The sequence below is a fragment of the Pelophylax lessonae genome, assembly GCF_965119305.1.
Source record: "Pelophylax lessonae genome assembly, chromosome: 1".
NCBI classification, from domain to species: domain Eukaryota; kingdom Metazoa; phylum Chordata; class Amphibia; order Anura; family Ranidae; genus Pelophylax; species Pelophylax lessonae.
The window spans coordinates 274,191,323-274,217,575 of NC_138768.1; the positions used below are offsets into that span (position 1 = coordinate 274,191,323).

Genomic DNA, 26,253 nt, shown 5'->3' on the forward strand with positions numbered 1-26,253 from the left:
GAAAGCACCTTAGGAAGGAAGGATGGATTCGGACGAAGAACAACCTTATCCCTATGAACCACCAGATATGGGGAACAACAGGATAATGCAGCCAGTTCTGACACCCTGCGTGCAGAAGTGATAGCCACCAAGAAGGCCACCTTCTGGGATAAAGTAAGCAAGGGAATCTCCCTGATATTTTCAAAAGGAGGTTTCTGAAGAACCGACAACACCAAATTAAGATCCCAGGGTGGTAAAGGCGCGCGCACTGGCAGAGCCAGGTGTCGCACCCCCTGGATGAAATTCCGCACCAAGGAATGAGTAGCCAAAAGCTTCTGAAAGAAGATTGCTAATGCTGAAACTTGACCCTTGATAGCACTCAAGGCCAGCTTCTGCTCAACCCCCTGTTGCAGAAAAGCCAAGATTCGGTTCACCGAATAAGAACGTGGAGGAAACCTAAGAGATTCACACCACGCGATATAAGACTTCCATGTGCGATGATAGATCTTTCTGGAAGTCGCTTTCCTCGCTTTAATTAGAGTAGGAATAACTGAAGCTGACAATCCCTTGTCCTTCAGCACCTGGGTCTCAATAGCCAAGCCGTTAAAGCCAGCGATCGTAAAGCAGGATTGAAGATCGGTCCCTGCGACAGCAGATCCTCCCTGAGAGGAAGTCGCCAAGGAACGTCTGCGACCTGCCTGACCAGGTCGGCGTACCAGGCCCGACTAGGCCAGTCCAGGACTACCAGGGTAACTGGGATTCCCTCCACCTCTATCCTGCGAAGAAGCTTCGGCAGCAACTTGAGAGGAGGGAAGGCCTACAGTAGCTGATACTGCCCCACGGGGCGATCAGCGTGTCTGCGGCGTCTGCTAGAGGATCGCGGGAGCGAGCCACAAACCTCCGCACTTTCCTGTTGAGCCGAGATGCCAACAGATCCCATTCGGGGGGCCCCAATGGAGGCACGGTTGGTGGAATACCTCTGGATAAAGAGATCATTCCCCTTGATCCAGAATCTGACGGCTGAGATAATCTGCCTGCCAATTTTCCACCCCCGGAATGAATACCGCGGAGAGAGCTGGAACAAATCATTCCGCCCAATGAAGAATGCTGGTCACTCTATGGCCGCCAGGACACTCTTAGTGTCCCCTTGGTGATTGACGTAAGCCACAGCCGTGGCGTTGTCCGACTGGATCCGAACCGGGCTGCCCTGGAGCTGCTCGGTCCAGTGAATCAGACAAAGTCTGATCGCTCTCAGTTCCAATACATTTATCGGTAACCTGGACTCTTCCAGGGACCAAAGCCCCTGAGCGGATACTTTGCTGAGAATTCCTCCCCACCCGGATAGACTGGCATCCGTGGTGAAAATCGTCCAATCTATTGGAAGACATGACTTCCCCTGCTGAGCATCGGAGACCGAAGCCACCAGACCAGAGACTTCCTGGTCCGCTCGCTCAGTCGGATCCGATTGTCCATGGAATCTGGATTCCGATTCCATTTGAGAAGAATTTCTTTTTGAAGGATTCGGGTATGGGACTGGGCAAATGATACTGCTTCGAAAAAAGCCACCATCAAACCCAGGACTCTCATGCAAGTCCGAAGGGAAGGCCAGTTGTCAGATAGTACAACTGAATCGTTGATTGAATCTTCTGGAGTTTCTCCGCAGGGAGAAACACTTTTGCCCTGGATGTGTCGAAAAATTAGACCCAGATATTCCAGCCTCCTGGTGGGAACCAGAGAAAACTTCTGTAAGTTCACCAGCCACCCGAACTCTTGCAAAGAGGTTATGGTGATCTCTAAGTTCGCAACAGAGTCTGCGGAGACTCTGCACGGAGCAGAAGATCGTCTAGGTAACCTAGAATCGATATGTCTTGTTGCCGCAACAGCGCCAACACTGGGGCCAACACCTTTGTGAAGACCCGAGGAGCCGAGGCGAGACCAAAGGGTAACGCCACAAACTGATAATGGTTCTCTTTATGGAAAAACGCAGGAAACGCTGATGTCCTGCGTAAATAGGAATGTGAAGATAGGCATCCTAGATGTCTATGGACGCCAGAAAATCCCCCTGATGCAGGGAGGCCGCTACTGTGCGAATGGACTCCATCTTGAATTTTTGTACCTTGACAAAAAGATTGAGTGCTCTTAAATCCAGAATTGGACGCACCTTGCCCTCCTTTCTGGTATTGTGAAAAGGTTCGAATAAAACCCTTGAAAACGATCTGTCCAAGGAACGTGGACCACCACTCCTTGTTGCATTAAATCCGTGACCGCCCCCCGCAAAGCTACTAGGCGATCCGGGGATAGTCGGATCTTGGAGGGGAAGAATCACACCGGTGGGAATGATTAAAACTCGATCTTGTAACCTGACCTTCTGACTTTGCGAACCCAATTGTCCGGGATTCTGGAAAGCCATGGATCCGGAAACCGGCGAAGACATCCCCCCACCCCAAGTATGGGTGGGGGCACACTTTCAGGCTTTAATAGTCTTATCTTCAGGTTTGGAAGAGCCGAACTCTTGTTTGCCCGACCAGCGCCCCCTGAAACCTCCTGAAGGAGTTTTGGAGGGCTTAGCTTTATCGCCCGTCCCAGCGGAGCGAAAAAATTTCTTATGAGCGGAAAAGGAAAGCCCCCGTCTCTGACGAGGTCCCTTACCCTTAGTGCTCTGTGGCAAAAAAATTACTCTTGCCTCCAGTGAGATTCTTGATAATCTCATCTAAGGTGGCCCCAAATAGGTGATCCCCCTGAAAAGGAAGATTAGCCAAAGTTTTTTTTTTTTTTTGGAACCTTGGTCCGCCGACCAACACCCTAGCCACAGTACACGCCTGAGGACGACTGCTGAAATTGATGTCCGCCCCAACAATGGAGTGGCGTCCAGAGTAGCGTCACAGACAAACTGTAGCTCTTGTATCATCTGCTCCAGCAGGTCTGATACTGCCGGGGGGATGCTTCTCCCCTCTAAGTCCCGGCGTAACAACTTGGTCCATTCTGTCAATGTTTGTAAAACCAAACCAATTGCAATCACTGGTCTAAAAAGCTGACCCAATCAAGGAACAGATGGCGTGAGACACAGCTTCCACCTTACGATCCACCGGATCCCTAAAGGACGGAGCGTCCTCCAATGGGATAACCGTAGCTTTATTTAATCTGGAAATTGGTAAATCCACCACAGGTGGCACTTTCCATTTCTTGAGGAGGAATTCCTCAAACGGATAACGCCTAATAATGCGTTTGGAAAAAAACAGGGGTTCGTTTTGGATGACCCCATTCTTCTTTAATGCTATTACCAATACATTTGGGCAAAAGAAAACACTTTCGCCATTTTGGTCCGTTTATTAGTACCAAAAGGGATCTCAGTCTCACAATTAGTGCGTTCATCAACGCTTCTTCTTGGGCTATGGCGGATGCCGAAACGCCCTCCTCACTGTCTGAGGAGACAGTACCTGAGACACCAGCCCCAGATGAGGGACCTGCACTTGCAGTGACAGGTTCAGACTCTGAATCTGAAGTTTCAGATGAATTTAGGGGTAGGCGGGGGTCGCTTCCTTGCACCCCATCCCTGACAGGCCACTTCCACCCGGGATATAAAAGACTCCACAACCGCTGATAATGCATCAATAGTAAGTGGGGAACTGGAGGGTCCTGCAGCCACTCGAGGGGATCAGGTGGAGATAGATGTGTGGCAGGGTCCATGCTAATCCAGGACACTTTGCCAGTAAAAAATTTAAAAATAAAAATATACATATTTTTTCTCTTTTTTTTTTTTTATATGTAATCCCCCAGCGCAACAGCGCCTCAGCGTACCTGTTCTGGACCCCTACAGAGAGAGAGAGAGACCCCAAGGGCTCACCACCTGATGCAGAGAAGCTTAAAACTGCTCCCAGCGTTGTCCTATTCAGACTAGGAAGTCCTGTGATAGCTTTCCCGGGTAAAGGAAGTGGCTCCGCCCCCTTTTACACGCCTTCCGGCGTTCTCAGCTACTCCTCGAGGTAGCTTGGGCACACCAAACATGGCCGCCCCCATGCAGGGGACACCAGGCTACGGCAAAATGGCGGCCTGCGTGACCTGCGGGCGGCCTGTGTAGGCAATGCAGTCTGTAGTCCTGCAGGATCCATGCGGTCTACAGAAAAATGGCGGCGGCTGCCGATCCTGTGTGCTCTTACCTGCGGATTGCGGATGGTTTACAGAAGGCTGGCGGCGGCCTGCAAGTGTGGCCTACGAGAGGATGGCGCCTGCATCATTGCATAGGGTAGGTGCTTGCTTTTACCTATATGTCGGTATTTTCTTTAAAAATAGTCAGCTCCCAAACCAAGCCTCATGGAGCGTCAGCTTCTAAACCAAGCCTCATGGAGCGTCAGCTCCTAAACCAAGCCTCATGGAGCGTCAGCTCCTAAACCAAGCCTCATGGAGCGTCAGCTCCCAAACCAAGCTTGCTTGAGTGTAACTCCTATACACCACTCACTCTCACAGGAAGATCTGTGAACATGTCATAGGATAGAGGGGGAACTCTTTAAAAATAAAAGGTCCAACCATCCACTGAGGGGCCCGTATCCATCCCAAAAACCCGACAAGGGGGAACATTTACTCACCATACCGGAACTGACGGGCACCCCCTTTTAACAGAACCCCTCTCCACCGAGGTGGGGGGCTGTCGACCAATGCGGACGCCCTGAATCAATCTTCGACTGTCTTTAGGTGTCCTGGCGAGATGTTCCACTCGCAAGGCCAGTCCCCGTCCAGTGGGACTATGTCGCGGCTGACCCAGTGCGGAACTATGGTCTGCACGCGCTCGTAGGCCGGCTGGGGTGACCACTGGATCTCAACATCCAGCCCGTCGCCCAGCTCCAGCATACTTGCTTGAATGTGTCGCGGCCGACCCAGCGCGGAGCTATGGTCTGCACGCGCTCGTAGGCCGGCTGGGGTGACCACTGGATCTCAACATCCAGCCCGTCGCCCAGATCCGGCGTGATTTGCTTGAAGATCTAACAGGAAAACTGGAGAAAACAGCTACCTAAAAAAAGAAAATTTTTTTCTAAAAAATCTTGCCAGGACCAAAGATCCCAGCAAGGAACTTAGGTCCTTTCTCCTGACTAGACAGAAAAAAACTGATTTCCTGTAGCAGACAGGAAGAGGATATACCCTCTGGGACTGCCCCTAAGGTGTGGCCAGAATGTTTTCTTTCTGCCTAGTGTCCTACTCCTGTAGAGGGCAGTATAACCCAATTTGATATTAATCAAGAGGACTACGTCTGTCAAGGAGCGACAGAGAAATTCTTGTTTTGTTTCCTTTGTATCAGCCAATACAAAAAAAAAATGAAGATATACTGCAAATTAATCACTAAAACCTCAACTAAGCTTTAACATATTGGTATTACAAAAGTCGTTTGCAAAATGTTTAAATCTGCAGCTTTCATTAAAATAAATGATTCTGCAATGCAGCAGCTAGTCCTGGAAATAGGCTGCACAAGCACTTGCAGATACATTGCACTAATGTGCAGAATAAGCACTAAAGTTTTTTTCTCCCCGTGGGAGTGGTCACCTGGAATACCTTTCTGTAGGCAGTGCAACACATACAGCTTAACCTCCTGGCGCTGACAGCACACAAATATGTGGCCTTTCGAGGGGTGGGCCTTGGTGCCAAGTGGCCGCATATTTGCGTGCAATATTGCAAAAATAGCTGTGCCGAAAATGCGTGCCCTGCGAGCTCCCGGCACACTTACTGGCAGAAAAGTCCTGATTGCAAGCAACCACGGCTGTCACATGACCATAAGCCCTGCCTCCCAGCATCTAAAACCCCTTAAAGGGTCGGGAGGCGCTGGAGCCAAAGGGTTAACAAGATTCTTCCTTTATACTTGTCCTTGTGTATTGATTAGAATAGTCTTGAGCCAGGCATAGTTAGTCTGCTTTAAAAAAAAGACAGTCCATCTAGTTCAACCAATAAAATGTGACAAACGTGATTATTTGGAATCCCCATGCTTCTAGCATTAGTATAGGTAAGTATATCATAATTACTTGTTTTAAACATTTTTTTTTCTTATTTCTTCAGGTACTTCCTGGCTTCCTGCCTAGGCAAACGATGTCATACATCCCAGGAGTCTTCAGGAGGGGAGGAGATGAGGAGGGGTTTTCTCAGATAAGGACATCCTCCTGCATGTATAATTGAGCTAAGGGCAGGGAGTAAATGCTACATGAATCATTTGCTCTTACACAAGATGGCCATGGCCAGAAATGTTAGGGGGTGTTTTTTTAGAGAAATTTCTCACCAAAATAAAGCATGGAGACATGGATGAATGGGGAAGTTTTCTTTGAATATTAAAACTGAATTAAATGGCATTTTTGGTTTGTGGTGTTCAAATTCAGTGAGGATTCGCTTTAAGTTTGAGTTTGTCCATCTTTTGTACTGAACATGGGGTTTGCACTTGTGATATGCTTGTCTTTGAAAAATCTTCAACACTACACAACTTTGTTTTGGAAAAAAACTAAATAGGAACTCCAGCTTTTCTTCCCCAAAACAACAAATGCATTGTGCATGTAAATTAATTACAATCCCACTGTCAGTTTAAGTGTAAGGTACCTCCTTTAGCAGTATACAGCAGGTTCTGTGCCCGTGACGTTACTGAATTTCAAAGTTCTCAGACTTCCTGTTTCCTTTCTTTGCCAGTCCTGATACTACATGTCCCATGATCCCTTGAGCCTTTTGTAGTTTCAGGGCAGGCTATGGGACTCACTTATAGCAGCTGTGGGAGTTAATGTGGGTGGGTTTAAGGGTTACTATAGGTGTTTCTGAGCCTTCATGTGGGTGGTGAAAGGAGAAGAATGGAATTGTGTTATCACCGCCCGCCTACACTCCATTCCTCTCTGCAGTGAAGAGGGAACTTTACTCAAAAAATTAAAGTGATTCTAAAAGGCATGGTTTTCTTTTTAACAATAACAAACATGTTCTACTTACCTGCTCTGTGTAATGTACATTTTATGGAAATTGCACCAACACGGGGTGGTACCGTGGGTGCCAAGATGGATAATAATAGGTGCCACATCCTATTTGACTAGACTAAATATATATATTGGAAGAACATTGACTTTCTAGACACATGTGTATAAAATCCAAAAAAGTTTATTCAAAACAAAACAAATAACACAACAATAAAACCATATAAGGACCAAAAGAACTGTAATAGAATAGCTGATCAACCAAATGCTGACATTAACTATGGCTACATGAACCTATGTGCTGTATCCTGACTGGTTTCAGTCACATAATCCATTTAATACGTTACCCTGGCTACCCCCATTTTTATGATTATACATTGCAAGGTGAGCACTTGCATTTAAATATTTTTGATCAATTTAAGGGCTAGCACAGTTTTGTGCCTTACCCTTTCTGATTGCAATATATACAGTTTATACTGTTACCCACTGTCTCTCTATATATCTTTTATAGATGGTACAGTATTGGTATGTTATAAGTTCATGTAGCCATCCCACATGTTTTGTCGTCTTCATCGGATGAGTTACTACCAATAAGGTGGGAGCACCCTTGCACTTTTATGTGGCTGTAACGATTTGTATAGTATTATTTTTTGTTTTGGTTAAATTTCCCTCCCCCTTTTTTTTGATATTTGAATTAATCACTTTTTGTTAATGATCCATTTGAACCCTTTGCGTCATAGTTCTTTGTATGAGTAACTATACAGGTGTGGTTGAACACGGACTTTGTAGGTACTGCCTGGTCAGGGTATATGAATGAAATACACACACTAGTTTTTAATTGGTCAACTAGAGATGATTTGGGACTAAACCAGTATACAGTAAACATCAAATGTTTACTGAAGAAAAAAATCTAACCTATACTTGCACATAGAATTCTTTCAAAAGTATATACAAGAAAATGCCCTTTGGGCCTCAGAATTCATATTTTTCCATCCTTTAAAAATGTCACCCCCTAGTTCAAAATACGTTGGGAACTAATTTTGACCAAACGTAGTATGGAACTTAGCAACCTATTGGTTTCCCAGTATAGAGTAGATATGCAAACTCTGGATCAAGAACTCATAGCACTACAGACTAAACATGAGAGTATTAAAAATCATGTCCACTTTGAGAAAACAATGGCAGGAGGTGAAGGATTACCTTGCCAAACTCAATAAGGAAATAATTTTAAAAAAAAAAAACAAGTTGCCCAAGAATAGGTTGGCCTTCACTGAGGGCTATGCCTATTGCTGGCAGAATCCATTCCAAAATGGGAGAAAGGGACATATACATAAGACTTTGGACTTTACCAAGCCATGGGCACGTAAGTACGATGATACGGAATCTGATTCTTCTTTATCTATTTCTTCTACACAGTCAGCATCAATCAAACCTGTTTCTACACGCCCCAGATTTGGGCCTGCGCAAAAGGAATCACAAAGAAGGACACTACACATCTCATCCTAAGAAACCTCTGGAGGACAACACTAGACATAGTCTACAGCCCACGACATCACGGTGAGTCCAGCAGACCAGGTAATGGCTCGGCGGAACCTTTGTTGATCCCGCATGACCCATACCTAGGTACTGTTGCTGCTCAAGCACTACAGTGGTTACATAACCCATCCAACACATCACTAGGTACACCATCTGTTTCTGGCCCCCTCAGCCTCCACATCTATTGCTAGCAGTGTCACATACGTTGATACCCTTACTCACTTTACCTCACTCATCCCAATCATCCCCTCTATCCTTTGTCACTCAATTGCACATGTTTACCAAACAGAGCACCCTTGATTCCCACCTGGCACAAGTGGGATCACAAACCACAAACTTTCCACAGGTCCCGACGCCAATATCTCCCACTTAGATTCTAGTGTGATTAATTTAACTCCTTATTCTTTCACTTTGGAAGAGTTAGAGTTACTTAAACTTGGACTGAGTTTTTGTCCCACAGCTCAGTTGGATAAAATATGAGACCATAAAGGATCACTATTTATTTACTAGGAACCTTACCTTCAAGTACATATATGACCAAGATCGAGTCAGAGCAAAACAGGACAGAGAACTATCCGAAAGGATCAAACATTTTACCATGGAGGACTTTCGAGCCCTCCGCGATCTAATGTTACTTCTTGAGCAGAAGAGTGACTTTGCAGTGTTGGAAACATCATCAGTGAGTCAACACTTTCTGTGATCACAGACAAACGCTTTCAACCTAAATCTCAAAAATTCCCTGAGTTAATGACCAACCCTCATATTTGGGCCTTCTTGACGATGACAATTAGTGAAATTAAAACAATTATCACTTCGCCCCCTCCAAAACAATTTGTATTTTACAGTAAGACAAAAATCCAATTTTCTCTATAGTTCATTGACGGAAGCAGTCTCTGATCTTCACATCAGTAGGGACATCCCAAAGCAATGCCATAAAAATGAGGGGTGGGAACAGCAGAAATATAATTCCACAAGGCTAAACCATGCAACATAGGACTCATCAGAAGAAAAAGATGAGACCCACCTGAAAAACATTAAACACCCTCAAGGGAGACTAAAACACCCTTAAACGGCAGCCTGCAAAACTTTGTGGCCAAAAGAGGCATCTGCAGATGCCAGCACATCCACCTTGTAAAACTTAGTGAAAGTGTGAACAGACGACCAGGTAGCCGCCTTGCAAGCCTGAAGCACAGATGCCTGATGGCGAAAAGCCCAGGAAGCACTAAGCGCCTGAGTAGAATGTGCCTTAACAGGGAAAGATGGAACCTGACCCTTAATCGAATAAGCCTGCACAACTGTCTGTCTAATCCACCTGGAAATAGTCATAGCGGACGCAGGCAGCTCTTTCCTTGGGCCATCCGTGAGTACAAAGAGCAAATCTGATTTTCGAACAGACTCAGTATTCGCCAAGTACACCCTGAGTGCCGGAACCACATCCAAAGTGTGTAATGCAATTTCCTTAGGATGTTTAGGCTTAGGACACAAAGAGGGTAACACGATGTCCTCATTTAAGTGAAAACTGGAAACCACCTTCGGAAGGAAGGACGGATCCGGATGAAGTACCGCTTTATCCCTGTGAACCACCAGATAGGGAGAACGACAAGACAACGCAGCCACTTCCGACACCCTGCACGCATAAGTAATGGCCACCAAGAAGAGCACCTTCTGGGATAAGGCAAGCAGAGGAATCTCCCGAATACTTTAGAAGGAGGTTTCTGGAGAACCGACAGCACCAAATTAAGGTCCCAAGGTGGCAACGGAGGTCGCACCGGAGGTGAGGTGCCAAGTGTTGCACCCCCTGGATAAAACGACGCACTAGGGAGTGGGCGGCCAATGGCCTTTGGAAGAAAATTGTCAAGGCCAAAACCTGACCCTTGATAGTACTCAAGGCTAACTTTTGATTGTTGAAGGAAAGCCAAGATCCGAGCCACTGAGTAAAAGCTAGGGGGAAACCCAAGAGACTCACACCACCCAATATACGACTTCCATGCACGATGATAGATCTTCCTAGAAGTCGCTTTCCTCACTTTAAGCAGAGTAGGAATCACTGAAGCAGATACTCCCCTGTCCTTCAGCACCTGGCTTTCAAACAGCCAAGCCATCAAAGCCAGCGACTGTAAAGCAGGATGGAAGATTGGCCCTTGAGACAGTAGATCCTCCCTGAGAGGAAGTCTCCAAGGAGCGTCTGCCACTAGCCTGACCAGGTCAGCATACCAAGCCCGGCAACGCCAGTCCGGGGGCCACAAGAATGACCGGAATCCCTTCCACCTCGGTCCTGCGAAGAAATCTTGGGAGCAACTTGAGAGGAGAAAAGGCATACATCAGCTGATACTGACCCCACAGGACCACCAGCGACAGGTAACCCAGGACCGATATCCCCTGCTGTCATAACACTGCCAGGACCGGAGCCAACACCTTTCTGAAGCCCTGAGGAGCAGAGGCAAGACCAATTTGGATTCTTGTAAAAATGAAAAGTGCGCTTATTCTTAGTGTATGAAAAGTCACCTAAAGGTGATATATATTGAAATGTGTATGATGAAATGCTGTACAAATATTCTCTAATTAATGGCTCACAAAAGCAAAACAGAATATCTAGTGATAGAAAACTAAAGTACATAAATAATCATATATCAGTTCGTGAAAAACAGAAGAAATCCTCTTGCTGGGATATAGGTGAGTAAATCAACCAAAACCAATGCTGTGAAAAAGTCCAAAACTTGCAAGAGAAATGGGTGAAGATAAATAAGTAATCCCTCCACTGAGAATTCTCAGTTGAAGTCCTATTGGAGGAAACGCGTCAGCAGGGGAGGCGTGCCGTCATTGCGTCACTCGCGGTCCGCGCTGCAGCCGGACGCGAGTCCTACAAGAAATTGTCTCTGCTAAGACCATCTGTAAAACAGTCGTTAACATCTATCTATTCAAATTGGGGAAACTGAAAAGCCACCTGCCTGTTATGAGGGAGGAAGGAATATCGTTTTCTGCTTTGCTACAGTGATTGCTGAATCTGTTTGCTGCTGATTTCTGGTAAGAGGGCAGGTTTGCCTGTGTTGCACTGGAGGTTTACTCACGTTTGGAGGTGACCCAGTTTAAGATTTTAACATTGTGGACAGTTGTATCATCATTATAGCACTTACCTTCTTCCGTCGGGTAAGGAGGAATTTCACTTGGTGGAGGGATTACTTATTTATCTTCACCCATTTCTCTTGCAAGTTTTGGACTTTTTCACAGCATTAGTTTTGGTTGATTTACTCACCTATATCCCAGCAAGAGGATTTCTTCTGTTTTTCACGAACTGATATATGATTATTTATGTACTTTAGTTTTCTATCACTAGATATTCTGTTTTGCTTTTGTGAGCCATTAATTAGAGAATATTTATACACCATTTCATCATACACATTTCAATATATATCACCTTTAGGTGACTTTTCATACACTAAGAATAAGCGCACTTTTCATTTTTACACTTACTTAATACAACTCAGTTGCAGCTATTCACATACCAGCGCACCTTTTTTCTTTTCAATTTGGATTCTTGTACGAGACAAAGGCAACCGTAAACACCGGTCTTAGTGCAGACCACGCCAGGGAGTAAATATTGCGGGCCACAGACTCCACCTTTCTATCCGCCGGCTCCTTAAAGGATGGGGAATCCTGCACTGGATCATGGTAGCTTTATTCAGTCTTGAGACTGGACGGTCCACTGCAGGTGGCACAGTCCACTTCTTTACAAGGGACTCCTCAAAAGGGTAGCATCTAGGAATCTGCTTAGGCACCCCAGGGGAACGCTTTGGGCGGTCCCATTCTTTTTTTGAACATGTTGTCAAAATACGCGGGAAAGGGAAAAACCTTTGCAGCTCTGGATGGCCTGTGAGTGCCAAATGTTACCTGTGCCTCATCCGCAGTTGCAGCTGCGTCCTCCAATTTTAGGGTCTCACGCACAGATACAACCAGTGCGTCAACCAAGCGCCTTTTCTTGCGCAGTGGCGGAAGTAGAGATGTCATCCTCACTATCAGAGGAGACAGGGCACGAGGTAGTAGACCCAGCAGGGAGACCACGTCTGTGGTGGCTGAATCAGATTCAGAATCTGACACATGAGATGAGGCATGTATAGGCAAAGGGCGTTTTTTTGGCACCTTGCCCTTTAAAGGCCACCTCCACCAGGGACACAAAGGATTCCAGGAACACCGAAAAGTACATCTATGGACAGCTGGGATCCGGAGGGCCCTGCGGCCTCCTTGAGGGGGTCAGGTGGGGAAACTTGTTCTGCAGGGTCCATGCTGCACCAGGGGAGCCTGTCAGCAAAAAGTTGAAAAAAAACATTTTTTATTTTTATTTTCAAAAATGTCCCACCGCGCTACAGTGCCCCCAAGAGGTCAGGCAGAGCGCACTGAAGACCCCCAAGCAGAGAGACCCCCCCAGACTCACCACCCTTCATCAAAGATGCACCAGGAAGGCCAAGAACGTCTGCACAGCACGTGTATGCAGAGATCTCGATCCTCAGAGAAAGATCTGAGTGTATGCACTAGGGTACAGGGAGGGGCTCCACCACCAGAAAAAAACACCCCTAGGAACTCCCAGAACGTGGTTGCCAGTGATTCTCAACAGAAATCCACCGTAAAATGGCCGGCGAATCTTGCAGAGCACATGGGCTACAAGAAAACGGTGGCCCCACGTGGCCTGCAGAGTTACTGAGGGCCCTTGAGGGGACCCCCAGCCTCCTGGACGGGATCGACAGGAAAGGGGGCCCTGGGAGTGACAGGTAAACCCTTCCCCCGCACGATCGTTCGTCCGTCGCTTGCGATGCACCCCCCTCCCGCCCCCACCGTCAGCCTGAAGCTCGGTCCCAGCCCCCGGGAGTAGTTACAAACGTCCCATAGCCCCAGTAATGAGAGGAGAGGGACAGGAAGGTGGGGGGGGGTGCGTTACAGGACAGAGGGGAACCCGGGGTTGTGGGGGTCGGACCGTCCTAGGGAGGGGCCCGCGTCCACCCCAAAATCTGCCAGGGGAATAGGGGGGAACATATACTCACCATACCAGGAACAGGCGGGCGCCATCTCCTGGCAGAACCGCTCTCCGCCGAAGTGAGGGGGCTGTCGGCCAAAAGGAACGCTGCGACCCGAGCCTAGACCCGGTCGTATGCGACCTGGCAAGACGTTTAACTCGCTGGGCCAGTCCCCGTCCCGTGGAACTATGTCGTGGCCGAACTAGCTCGGAGCTGGGGTTTGTGCGCGCTCGCTGGCCGGCTGGGGTGACCACTGGATTCTATATATGCAGCCCGTCGCCCAGATTTGGCTTAGTTGCTTGTAGATCTCACAGGAAAAAAACCTGGAGAAAAGGCTAACTAGAAAAAACTATCTAGAAAAAAAACTTTTTTTTCCAGGACCAGAGATCCCAGGAAGGAACTTACTCCTGACTAGGCAGATTAAGACTGCCCATTGGTGTAGCCAGAACTTTTTTCTGCCTAGTGTCCTACTCCTGTAGGGGGCAGTATAACCATACTGATATGAAGTTTAGAGAATGTATCCGTCAATGAACGATAGAGAAAGGAACTTTTAAAAAGAGGTGAGTTTAAAAAAAAAAAAACACAGATCCATCAAAGCTGCACGGGAATCAGGGCCGGACTGGCCTACCGGGAAATTTCCTGGTGGGCCACTTTGACATGTGACCGCTGCCAGGGTTTCTTTCTTACGCTGGCCGCTGTGAGCGCCATTACGTCCTATCCGGCCGGCGGCGTCTGCGGATCACCTAACTTCACAGCCTGACGGCGGCATCCAATCCCTCCCTTCCCTCGCACACAGAAACAAGCATCGCAGCAGTGAGCAGAGTGGAGCCGGAGTAGACAGCCAGGTAAGAGTAAAGGGGCTTGGGGGGGGGGGGGAAGAATCAGCATTGTATTAGGGCCCCTAATGCTGATCCCCCTCCCCCTAATACAATGCTGTTCCCCCCTCCCTCTAATACAATGCTGATCCCCCAAATTTGGGGGGGGGGTCAGCACTATATTGGGGGGGGGGGGGGGTGGGAGGGGGATCAGCATTGTATTAGGGGTAAGGGGACCAGGAGGGGGATCAGCATTGTATTGGGGGGAGGGGGCCAGGAGGGGGATCAGCATTGTATTAGGGGGAGAGTAGCAGCACTGTATTAGGGGGGGGGGGGGGGTGGCCGAAAGCATTGTATTAGGGGGAGGGGGGATCAACATTGTATTAGGGCCCCTAATACAATGCTGATCCCCCCTCCCCCTCTCCCTAATACAATGCTGTTCCCCTGCCCCCCTAATACAATGCTGATCCGCCCCCAAATTTAGAAGGAAGGGGGGAAACAGCATTGTATTAGGGAGAGGGATCAGCATTTTATTAAGGGGAGGGAACAGGATTATATTAAGGGGAGGGGAGGGAACAGGATTGTATTAAGGGGAGGGGGGGGGGATCAGCATTGTATTAGGAGGAGGGAGTGTCGGGGGGGGGGGGGGGCAGCATTTTATTAGGGGAAGGGGGGTCAGCATTGTATTAGGGCCCTAATACACTGCTGATCACCCCTCCCCCTAATACAACGCTGTTCCCCCCGGCCCCCTCCCCCTAATTCAATGCTGATCCCCCTCCTGGCCCCCTCCCCCTAATACAATGCTGTTCCCCCCCCCCCCGCCCCCTCATACAATGCTGATCCCCCCCTAATTAAGTGGGAGGGGGAAACCGCATTGTATTAGGGGGAGGGGGGCCAGGGGGATCAGCATTATATGAGGGGGAGGGGGGGTCAGCATTGTATTAGGAGGAGGGGCCAGGGGGGAAAGCATTGTATAAGGGGGGGTGGGAGGAGGATCAGCAGTGTATTGAAGGGGGGTGGGAGGGGGGTCAGCAGTGTATTAGGGGGGTGGGAGGGGGGTCAGCGGTGTATTGAAAAGGGGTGGGAGGGGGGTCAGCTGTGTATTGAAGGGGGGTGGAAGGAGGGTCAGCAGTGTATTAGATAGTGGGGAGGGGGGTCTGCAGTGTATTAGATAGCGGGGAGGGGGGCCAGCAGTGTATTAGATAGCGGGGAGGGGGGCCAGCAGCGTATTAGATAGCGGGGAGGGGGGGCAGCAGTGTATTAGATAGCGGGGAGGGGGCCAGCAGTGTATTAGATAGCGGGGAGGGGGGTCAGCAGTGTATTAGATAGCGGGGAGGGGGGTCAGCAGTATATTAGATAGCGGGTAAGGGGGGGATCCGCAGTGTATTAGATAGCGGGGAAGGGGGGTCAGCAGTGTATTAGCGGGGAGGGGGATCAGCAGTGTATTAGATAGCGGGAAGGGGACGTCAGCAGTGTATTAGCTAGTGGGGAGAGAGGCCAGCAGTGTATTAGATAGCGGGGAGGGGGGTCAACAGTGTATTAGATAGCGGGGAGGGGGGGGGCCAGCAGTGTATTAGATAGCAGGGAAGGCAGTCAGCAGTGTATTAGATAGCGGGGAGGGGGGGGTCTGCAGTGTATTAGATAGCGGGGAGGGGGGGGTCAGCAGTGTATTAGATAGCAGGGAGGGGGGTCAGCAGTGTATAAGCGGGGAGGGGGGGTCAGCAGTGTATTAGATAGCGGTAGGGGGGGGTCAGCAGTGTATTAGCGGGGAGAGGGGTCAGCAGTGTATTAGATAGCGGGGAGGGGTCAGCAGTGTATTAAATAGTGGGGAGGGGGTAGTGTCCAGCAGCGTATTAGATAGCGGAGAGGGGGGTACAGCAGTGTATTACATAACCGAAAAGGGGGATCAGCAGCGTATTAGATAGCGGGGAGGGGGGGGGTCAGCAGTGTATTAGCGGGGAGGGGGGGTCAGCAGTGTATCACATAATGGAAAGGGGGATCTGCAGTGTATTAGATAGCGGGGAGGGGGCGTCAGCAGTGTATTAGCTAGTGGGGAGAGAGGCCAGCAGTGTATTAGATAGCGGGGAGGGGGGTCAACAGTGTATTAGATAGCGGGGAGGGGGGGGCCAGCAGTGTATTAGATAGCAGGGAAGGCAGTCAGCAGTGTATTAAGCAGTGTATTAGATAGCGGGGAGGGGGGGTCTGCAGTGTATTAGATAGCGGGGAGGGGGGGTCAGCAGTGTATTAGATAGCAGGGAGGGGGGTCAGCAGTGTATAAGCGGGGAGGGGGGGTCAGCAGTGTATTAGATAGCGGTAGGGGGGGGTCAGCAGTGTATTAGTTGGGAGAGGGGTCAGCAGTGTATTAGATAGCGGGGAGGGGTCAGCAGTGTATTAAATAGTGGGGAGGGGGGGCCAGCAGCGTATTAGATAGCGGAGAGGGGGGTACAGCAGTATATTACATAACGGAAAAGGGGGATCAGCAGCGTATTAGATAGCGGAGAGGGGGTACAGCAGTGTATTACATAACCGAAAAGGGGGATCAGCAGCGTATTAGATAGCGGGGAGGGGGGGGGGGTCAGCAGTGTATTAGCGGGGAGGGGGGGTCAGCAGTGTATCACATAATGGAAAGGGGGATCTTCAGTGTATTAGATAGCGGGGAGGGGGGGTCAGCAGTGTATTAGATCGCGGGGAGGGGGGGTCAGCAGTGTATTAGGTAGCGGGGGGGGGAGGTCAGCAGTGTATTAAATAGCGGGGAGGGGGGATCAGCAGTGTATTAGATAGTGGGGAGGGGGGGCCAGCTGGGCTGTTCCTAGAGCCTGTGGCCCCCCAGCTGGGCTGTCCCTGGAGCCTGCGCCTCTCTCCCAGCCTCCCCCCCATCCCAACAAGGAGTAAGAGAAGGAATAAAAAGAGAGACTACATGGAAGAGAGAGGAAAAGTGGGGGAGGAATGAAGAAAAAAGGGAGAGAAAGAATAGGAGAAAGAACAAGAAAGCCGGATAGAGAGAGAGATGGAAAAAAAACCCCAAGAAATTAGGATAGAGAGAGATAAAAGGGAAAGAAAGGAGAAAAAGAGAAGGAGTGGTAAAACTTAAAATGTACCATAAGGGGTTTTAATTCTGTATGAGTGGTAGGGACCCAGAGAGCGCTAAATGTCCACTGGTTAGGGGTGCAAATTACTTGCCGTGCCTTGGGTGCTGACAACCCCCGCTACGCTACTGGGGTTGGTAGGAAATTATTTCCACGCCTGGTTTTTATTCCCAGTCCGGCCCTGACGGGAATGATAGCCGCACTGGAAGTCACATGTGGTGCTAGTATATAGCAGGGCTGTCTATTCAATCCCTCCCAGAATCAGCACAGCTAATTTTCCCAGCAGGGTGTGTATGTGTGTGTATAAAGGGGTTTCCTTTTTGAATAATGCTGGGACTTGGGGGGTTTGGACTCTTCCTGTAGGTGTGACTGGATGGGACTGAATGCAAATCCCACCATCAGAGATGTGAAGGAAGTTACATCATTTGCAGACTCCGAAAGAATACAGAGGGGTGTGTTAAAGACTGGTCACTGCAGGAAGTGGCTGTGGAAGGGACAGAGTCTATCAGCAGGATATACAGAGTGTCACATGATACAAAGCCACAACTAAACCCAGAATATCAGGGGATCTGCTGACAATAGATCAATATGGCACAGAGATATGATCTATGCTGGGATTTATTATTCCATTCAGTTCTAGTGAAAGTTAGAGCTTAGCTTTAAATAAAGTAGTTTGACTTGTTACATACCTTCGAATATATGGTCACTCTCAGCTTTTACTAGGCAGTTAATATTAAGGGGAATGAAGAGCTGAGCACGTAGGGGGTCTCCATATAAATAGCTTGGCAATGCAAACGGACCCTCCAAAACAGGCACAAGTAGAAAACCGCAGGAGTTTGCTTTCCTATGCCAACCTTGAACCTAAAGAAAGAGAAAGCAGGAATCATCTGGCAACAAATGCTACAATGAGCCAAAGTTCCAAGAGAACCGAAAAAAATAAAATAAATAAAACAAACTGATAAAGTACAAGGACAACCAAAAGCTATAAACAAAGCCCTCACCATTTCAAAAAGAACAGCAGCAGTCACAGCCATCCAGTGCAGCTTGATCTCAAATGCAGCTGTTAGAGAGAAGTTTCCATGGTAATAGCAGCTGCACCATTCCAGTCTATCTGTGCGGTTATTAACATCCACATCTAAAGTTACTGTTCTCTGCTCTGGGACAGTGGCAGCTATGAAAAGCAAGATCACATAAGATAAAAAAAAAAAAAAGAAAAACGGAATTTTTGTAAAATCTTACCGTAAAATTCCTTTCTCTGAGTCCTCCGACAGTCGCCGCCCACTCACAAGTCTTCACCAATGGGTATTGACCTTTGCTCCGCAGGAGTAGCTAGGCACAAGATTTGTTAATAACAAAAGCTTTTAGCATAGACACCCCCCTAGGGGCTGTCCCCTTAGTCAATACCTCCCTGCACCAGCATTCCCAACTCAGTTTGGTAGCATAGCAAGTAAGAGTGCACAAAAACCCCAAAAGAGGGGCGGGGGGCGGCGACTGTCGGAGGACTCAGAGAAAGGAATTTTACGGTAAGATTTTACAAAAATTCAGTTTTCTCTTACGTCCTCTGACAGTCGCCGCCCACTCACAAGTCTTCACCAATGGGATGTCCCAAAGCAGTGTAGACCTGAGGGGTGGGAGACGCAGCCGCAAAAAAGGCAAAGCAGTACCCACATCAGAGAAAGGAACCTTACACACAGTAAGAGAACCAACTGGGCAACAGGAAAACTTGCTCAACAGGAGCAACAACCCAGGAAAAACAAGTAACCCAGGGGTAAAACACCCCAACAGCCAAGGACCCAAAAACAAGGGTCCCTAAGGCACTGCCGCACTGAGAACTTTACGGCCAAAGGAGGCATCGGCCGATGCCTGAACATCCACCTTATAAAACTTTGAGAAGGTGTGAACGGACGACCAAGTCGCCGCCTTACACACCTGGGCCACAGAAGCCTGATGCCGGAAAGCCCAAGACGTACTCAACGACCTGGTAGAGTGCGCTTTTACAGGGAAGGGAGGAACCCTCTCCTTCAAGGCATAGGCCTGCACAATGGTTTGTCTAATCCATTTGGCGATAGTCGCAGCCGACGCCGCCATGCCCTTCCGAGGTCCCTCAGGAAGGACAAAGAGGGAATCCGACTTGCGAAAAGGCTTAGTGGACGACAGGTAAACCCTGATCGCCCGGACAACATCCAAGGAATGTAAGGCAACCTCCTTAGGATGATTCGGCTTCGCGCAGAGCGAAGGCAAGACAATTTCCTCATTAAGGTGAAAATCCGAGATCACTTTTGGCAGAAAGGACAGGTTAGGTCGCAAGACCACGTTATCCTTGTGAACCACCAAGTAGGGAGAGCTGCAGGACAAAGCCGCCAGCTCCGACACCCTGCGAGCCGAAGTGATCGCCACCAAAAAAGCCACCTTTTTGGACAACAGAGGCAACGAGATCTCCCTGATCTTTTCAAAGGGAGCATGTTGCAACACGGACAGAACTAGGTTCAAGTCCCATGGAGGCAAAGGCTCCCTCCTAGGAGGGACCAAATGTCACACCCCCTGAACAAAGGTGTGGACCAATGAATTTGACGCCACAGGGCGCTGAAAAAGAACGGCCAGCGCAGAAATCTGGCCCTTAATCGTGGCCAGCGCCAAACGCTGGTCCACTCCAGCTTGGAGGAAAGCCAACACTCTCGACACCGAGTACGAGCGAGGGGAATACCCCCTGGACTCACACCAGGCAAAGTATGCTTTCCAAGTACGGTAGTAAATCTTCCCCGAAGAGGCTTTTCTAGCCTTGATCAAAGTGGGAATGACCTCAGGGGAGAGACCCCTATCCTTCAGGACCTGGCCTTCAACAGCCAGGCCGTTAAAGCCAGCGACTGTAAAGCAAGATGGAATATCGGCCCTTGAGACAGAAGGTCTTTCCGAAGCGGCAGGCGCCACGGAGCGTCGACTGCCAGATTGACGAGGTCTGCGTACCAAGACCGGCGAGGCCAGTCCGGTGCCACCAGAATCACCGTATGCGTTTCCGAGGCTAACCTGCGAAGGAGCCTGTACAGCAGCTGAATCGGTGGAAAGGCATACATCAGACGATACCGATGCCAGGGCGCCACTAACGCGTCCGAGGCGTCCGCCCGAGGATCGCGCGTCCTTGCCATGAACCTTTCCACCTTGTTGTTTAGACGAGACGCGAACAGGTCCACATCTGGGGAACCCCACTTCGCGCACAACATCTGGAAGACATCCGGGTGAAGGGACCATTCCCCCTGGTCCAGGGTCTGGCGACTCAGATAATCCGCCTGCCAGTTCTCCACCCCCGGAATGTGAACTGCCGTTATTGCCGGGACGTGCGTCTCGGCCCAAGACAGAATGCCACTTCCCGAGCCGCTCGGGCACACCTGGTGCCCCCTTGATGGTTGATGTAGGCCACCTCGGTGGCATTGTCCGTCTGAACCCGAACCGGACGGCCCTGAAGCCGTTCCGACCATTGCAGAAGGCAAAGCTTTATCGCTCGCAATTCCAGAATGTTGATCGGAAGGGAGGACTCCTCCTCCGACCAAGTTCCCTGGGCGGACAGAACGCCCAGAACACCACCCCAGCCCGACAGGCTGGCAATCCGTGGTGATCACCGTCCACAACAATGGACGAAAAGATTTGCCCCCCGACACCGCCGGGGACTGGAGCCACCACAGAAGATCCCTTCTGGTGCGTTGGCTCAATGATATCCGCAGATCCAGGGACTGCAGTCGCCCGTCCCACTCGGCAAGAATCTCCGCCTGGAGACCCCACGTGTGAAACTGGGCAAAAGGGATCGCCTCGAAAGTCGAGACCATCAAACCCAGACATCTCATGCATGTCCGGAGAGACGAGTATTGGTTGGTCCTGAGGGACCCGACCTCGTCCCGAAGTGTCCGGAGCTTGTCTGCCGGCAGGAAGACCCTCGCTTGAACAGAATTCAGAACCATCCCCAGATAGGGAAGTCGAACCGAAGGACACAGAGTCGACTTCGGAACGTTTATGGTCCAACCGAACTCTTGCAGTGTCTGCACCGTGGTGGACAGGTCGGTCACCAGACTCTGGCTGGCATTTGACCTTATCAGGAGATCGTCCAGATACCCCAAGACAGCAATGCCCTGTGCTCGTAACAGTGCCAGACCCGGCGCCAGCACCTTGGTAAAAACCCGTGGAGCCGAAGCGAGACCGAAAGGTAAGGCCACGAATTGGTAGTGATCCTCCGCAATGGCGAATCGAAGGTACCTTTGGTGACCCTTGAAAATGGGGATGTGCAGGTACGCATCCTTCAAATCGATGGAGGCCATGAATTCCCCCGGACTCAGGGCAGCCACCACTGAGCGCAGGGATTCCATGCGGAACTTGCGAACCCGCACAAAGCGGTTCAGAGCTTTCAAGTCCAGAATCGGACGCATCTTGCCCTCCTATCTGGGCACAGTGAACAGATTGGAGTAAAACCCCCGAAATCTGTCCCGATGAGGCACCGGAACCACCACTCCTTGGGCCCGCAGGTCCCGCACCGCCAGGTGCAGATCCTGCAAGCGCTCCGGAGACAGCTGAAGATTTGAGGGAAAAAATCTGCTCGCCGGCCGAGAGAGAAATTCGATCTTGTAACCAGATCGAACGATTTCCTGAACCCATCTGTCCTGAATGCGGAACAGCCAAGGTTGGAGGAAACCGCGCAGACGTCCCCCCACCCCAGAAACGGGTGAGGGCGCCCCTTCAGGCGGAATTGCCGTGGGTTGTCGAACCGGACTGGCCGGATTTTTGCTTACCCGCCCACGGCTTCTTCTGGGAGCCTTGGCCTTTGAAGGGCTTGCCCTTGGATTGCGACCGAAAGGCACGAAAGGACCCCTGAGAGGGCCTAAACGAGGAGTTCCGTTTGCCACGGAAAGATTTGTGCTTGGGATTCTGGGGTAAGAGAGTACTCTTGCCCCCCGTAACTCCTTTGATCAGAGTATCCAAAGCCTCGCCAAAAAGGCGAGATCCCACGTAGGGAAAGTCCGCCAACGTCTTGCGAGAAGATTGGTCGACCGACCAACTTTTCAGCCATATCAGACGACGGTTCAGCACCGCCACGCTGGACAGGCGTGCAGCCAAAGGAGCTAAATTCAAGTCCGCATCACACAAGTATATGACTCCTTGATGGATTTGATCCACCATAGCCAACATGGTAGGCGGAGCCGAATCAGCCACCAGGGTGCGCCTGAGCACCTTCGTCCAATCGGCAACAGCCTGGGCCGCCATAACCGAAGCAAAAATAGGTTTTAGCATAGAACCAGCAACCATATAGGCATGACGGGCAAGAGACTCCAACCTCCTGTCCGTAGGGTCCCGGAAAACCGGGGTATCCTCAGAAGGAACCGCAGTAGCTTTGTTTAAAACGGCCACCGCGTGATCCACCTGAGGCGCCACACACCAACGCTCGTCGGTGGAGGGCGCAAACGGATAAAGCAGTTTAAACTTATTTGGCACTGTAAAGGGCTTCTTTAAATTGCGCCACTGCTCATTAACAGTATGATGAAATTCTGCAGGGCAGGGAAAAACCTGCGCTGATTTGCGGGTTCTTTGCGTCCCAAAGGAGGACACCCTAGCAGGAGGAGTGGGCTCCTCCTCCAGGTGCAACGTATCCTTAATGGAGGCAATCAGCTCATCCATGAGTGCAAGCTCTTCAGGCGAGCCAGGGGGAGAAACATCAACCCCTTCCACCTCCGCCTCCCCCTCAGACCCCATAAGGTCCAGAGATGAGCGAGACCCTGAGAAGGGCACGCCAGCCACAGCAGCCACATCGCCCTCTGAATCAGAGGAAATGGATAACCTGGCCCTTTTTGCGGATCGTTCAGCCATCAGCACATGCATCTGAGAAACTAAGGACGCCACTACCGTGGCCAGATCAGCCCCCTCGGGGGGAGCAGCAGCCCCCTGGTCCCCCACCAGGGCGGGGGGAAACTTGCTATCCTGAGAATCCATGCCCACAGCAATGAAAGGAAAAAAAGGTACTGGCCCTTTAACACCACGGCGAGCGCAGCCCACCGTACACTACTGTATGCACCGATCCCGCAGGGATAGAGAACACTGAGCAAGGAATGACAGGACAATGAAGGAAAAACCTGGAGAGAGCACAACCAGGCTGCTGCCACCGATCGCTGTTCCAGAGAGAGAGGAAGTGATGCAATAACCGGCTGACTGATATAGCCTATGAAGGCTCCGCAAAAATGGCCGCTCGGCTGAGGGATAGAGGCTACAAGAAAATGGCGCCGACATGTGCTCAAACGAGCGCGGCCCGCCAAAATGGCGGCGAGTGGCGCCAAAACACAGCGCTGTACAGAGACAGGGCCGTCCATAGCATTTCTGCAAAAAAAATGGCGGGCCGCAACAGTGGCCGCCGATCAAGCATGTCTGCACCCAATCTGCCCCAGACAGAACTCACAGCAGAGCGGGAGGGCCCCCCCCTCGCAGCCCACAAAGGCATACTAACCAATACAGGGATCTGACAGGGAGCCCGCACTTCACACAGACATGGGGGTACACACAGCCACAGACTGACACCCACACAGATGGTCCCCACACAGAAGGCGCTTACCGTACCGGATGGCGTGGGGAGCCGTCTCCAGCGGCAAACCGCTATCAAGATGACAGGGAGTGCCGCAGCCAAGACGCTGTGGACTGCAGCACAAGACTTCAGAATGGCGTCCAGTGAGGTAGCCACCTCACAGGCAGCATCCCTGCAGCGAGCAGGGATGGGTCGTTCATGGCGCCAGGGCGAACCGTAGCTGAACGCTCGATGGCAGGCTGGGGATCCATCTGGCCCTCAGCCCTGGGATCCAGGGCGGCCAGTCCGAGACCCAGCTCCACATGATCATCTTCATCCGAAGATCCCTAAACTAAAGCTGACAAAATAACAGATAGTAAAGAAAAGAAAAATACTTGAAATAAAAAAAAAAAAAAAAAAAAGGGTAGAAGGCTGAGACTGAAGCCCCAGCACAGGAAAGCCTGCTACTCCTAAGCTAGGCAAGATCAAACTGGGTTGAGAATGCTGGTGCAGGGAGGTATTGACTAAGGGGACAGCCCCTAGGGGTGTGTCTATGCTAAAAGCTTTTGTTATTAACAAATCTTGTGCCTAGCTACTCCTGCGGAGCAAAGGTCAATACCCATTGGTGAAGACTTGTGAGTGGGCGGCGACTGTCGGAGGACGTAAGAGAAATATATATTTCAACTGGGAGAAACTGAAAGGAAGGATATCACACAATAGGGAAGATAACCAACTAATAAAACATAAAAAAAAAAAAGTCAACAGAATCACACGTGGGAAAAAAGTTTACAGTTAGAGAGTTTGAAACAGGTAAGCTGGAGAATGCTACATGCAGCCTACATACAAAAGCATGCAACCAAGCAAGGGTGTGAAATGGAAAACAACCAATGATTGACCAGTGATCAAAATGAAATATGTTACTGATTAAAAAAAAAAAAAGAAAAAAAAAAAACACAACATCCTAATGATCTCATTGTTCCCACAAGATGTAAAAAGACCCAGGAAATAGGAGGAGGGGGTGATTGTAGAGCCTGTTCCATGGCTCTGAACAGATGCCTGGCATGCAAGTTACGTGGTACCCGTCAGGGGAGGAGCTGCTGGAAATGAGATTACAGCCACAAGGTCAAGAGAGGAACCAATGATGTCACATGGACGCCACAAAGGTGTAGCCCTTAGCTATGTTACCTTTATTTGAGTGGTTAGAGGGGGGAATTAGAATGTGAAGAATGAATACTGATGTGGCATGACTCAGCTTTATCAGATTCCCATGATATATGTTGGAAAACAGCAGAAACAGCTTTTAAAATTAGAGTTTAAGACCGATAAAACAGGAAAAACTATGCTTTAGTTTTATAATAGCATATAGATACAGAACCTGCATCACTACATTGTGTTACGTCTATTTACAAATGTAATACATGTATGACTTTACAATGGTTGTCAAATTATCAAATAGTAGCTGCTGCTGCTTCAGATAGTGAGGCTGCCATGTTCTTAGGAGCTGGGCTTTGGCCTTAATGTAATATTTACAGAAATCAAGGTATTTCAGGGGGAAATAATTCGAACCATAGGCTGGATGAACCATGAAAGCCATGGATAGTCCATGGGAGATCATTCTCTTGGACATAACACTCCATCAGCTCCTCTGCCCTTTGCGGGCAGCTACCTAGCAGCGCTGCGGCCTGGCTCCTTCCTCCGAAGCTGCGGCTGAAAGAACTGTGCCTACTTGCATAAGAGGCTGGCCGACTGGGTAGCCAAGGCAGGAGAAATGGTGGGATTTCAGAATGGAGCAGCTCCTCTTCCACCAATGCCACCTCAAACCATTTCCTCTGAAAAGCTGTGAAATCTTCCATTGCAGCTGAATGCCATGGGCTTGGTTGAGTCAGATTAGTTGTGGCTACAAGACAAAAGAATATTTACAGGTATGTAAAAATCAAAGACAAAAGCTGCACATGAACAGTTATGATATATAAAAATGTAAGTACAAAGCCATAAATCTAAAGGTACAGTACGTTGGTATTAGTATTCACTTAGCCTAGTGTGGGTTTTCTCGATGTTTGCGATTCCCAACTTTCCTATTGACATGGGTTGGGGCTAAAACTCTTTCTAGGGGATTCTACAACGCTAGGGGATTCTACAATGCAGTGTTTCACAATGCTTGCCTTGATTATTCCTAATTGCATTCAGAATTTCCTTAGGTTTACACAGGTTTATAAAGAGCCTTAAAATTATGATTTTTGGAGGGCTTGCAAGATGGAAGTTTAGAATTACTGTTTTATGGCATTTACAAGCAAATGGTTGCTTATGTGAATTATAAGCATATCTAAGGGGATCTAGCTAATAGATTTACCTAAAACCGGGGGAGGCAACCACGGGGAG

At 49.4% G+C, this 26,253-nt stretch overlaps 1 protein-coding gene across 6 annotated transcripts in view; it reads right to left on the minus strand.

The window, feature by feature from the left end:
• Positions 1-26,253, minus strand: part of DEPDC5 (DEP domain containing 5, GATOR1 subcomplex subunit) — a 228,801-nt gene that overhangs the window by 16,196 nt on the left and 186,352 nt on the right. For 5 of the 6 annotated variants that reach the window (XM_082263293.1, XM_082263290.1, XM_082263289.1 and 2 more), the window contains 3 exons: positions 25,541-25,771; positions 18,347-18,516; positions 18,035-18,206 (listed from right to left, as the gene is read on the minus strand). In XM_082263293.1, the coding sequence (XP_082119419.1) occupies positions 18,035-18,206; positions 18,347-18,516; positions 25,541-25,771 (573 nt within the window). The remainder of the gene's footprint in view (positions 1-18,034; positions 18,207-18,346; positions 18,517-25,540; positions 25,772-26,253) is intronic. The other variant, XM_082263291.1, reaches the window with a different exon arrangement.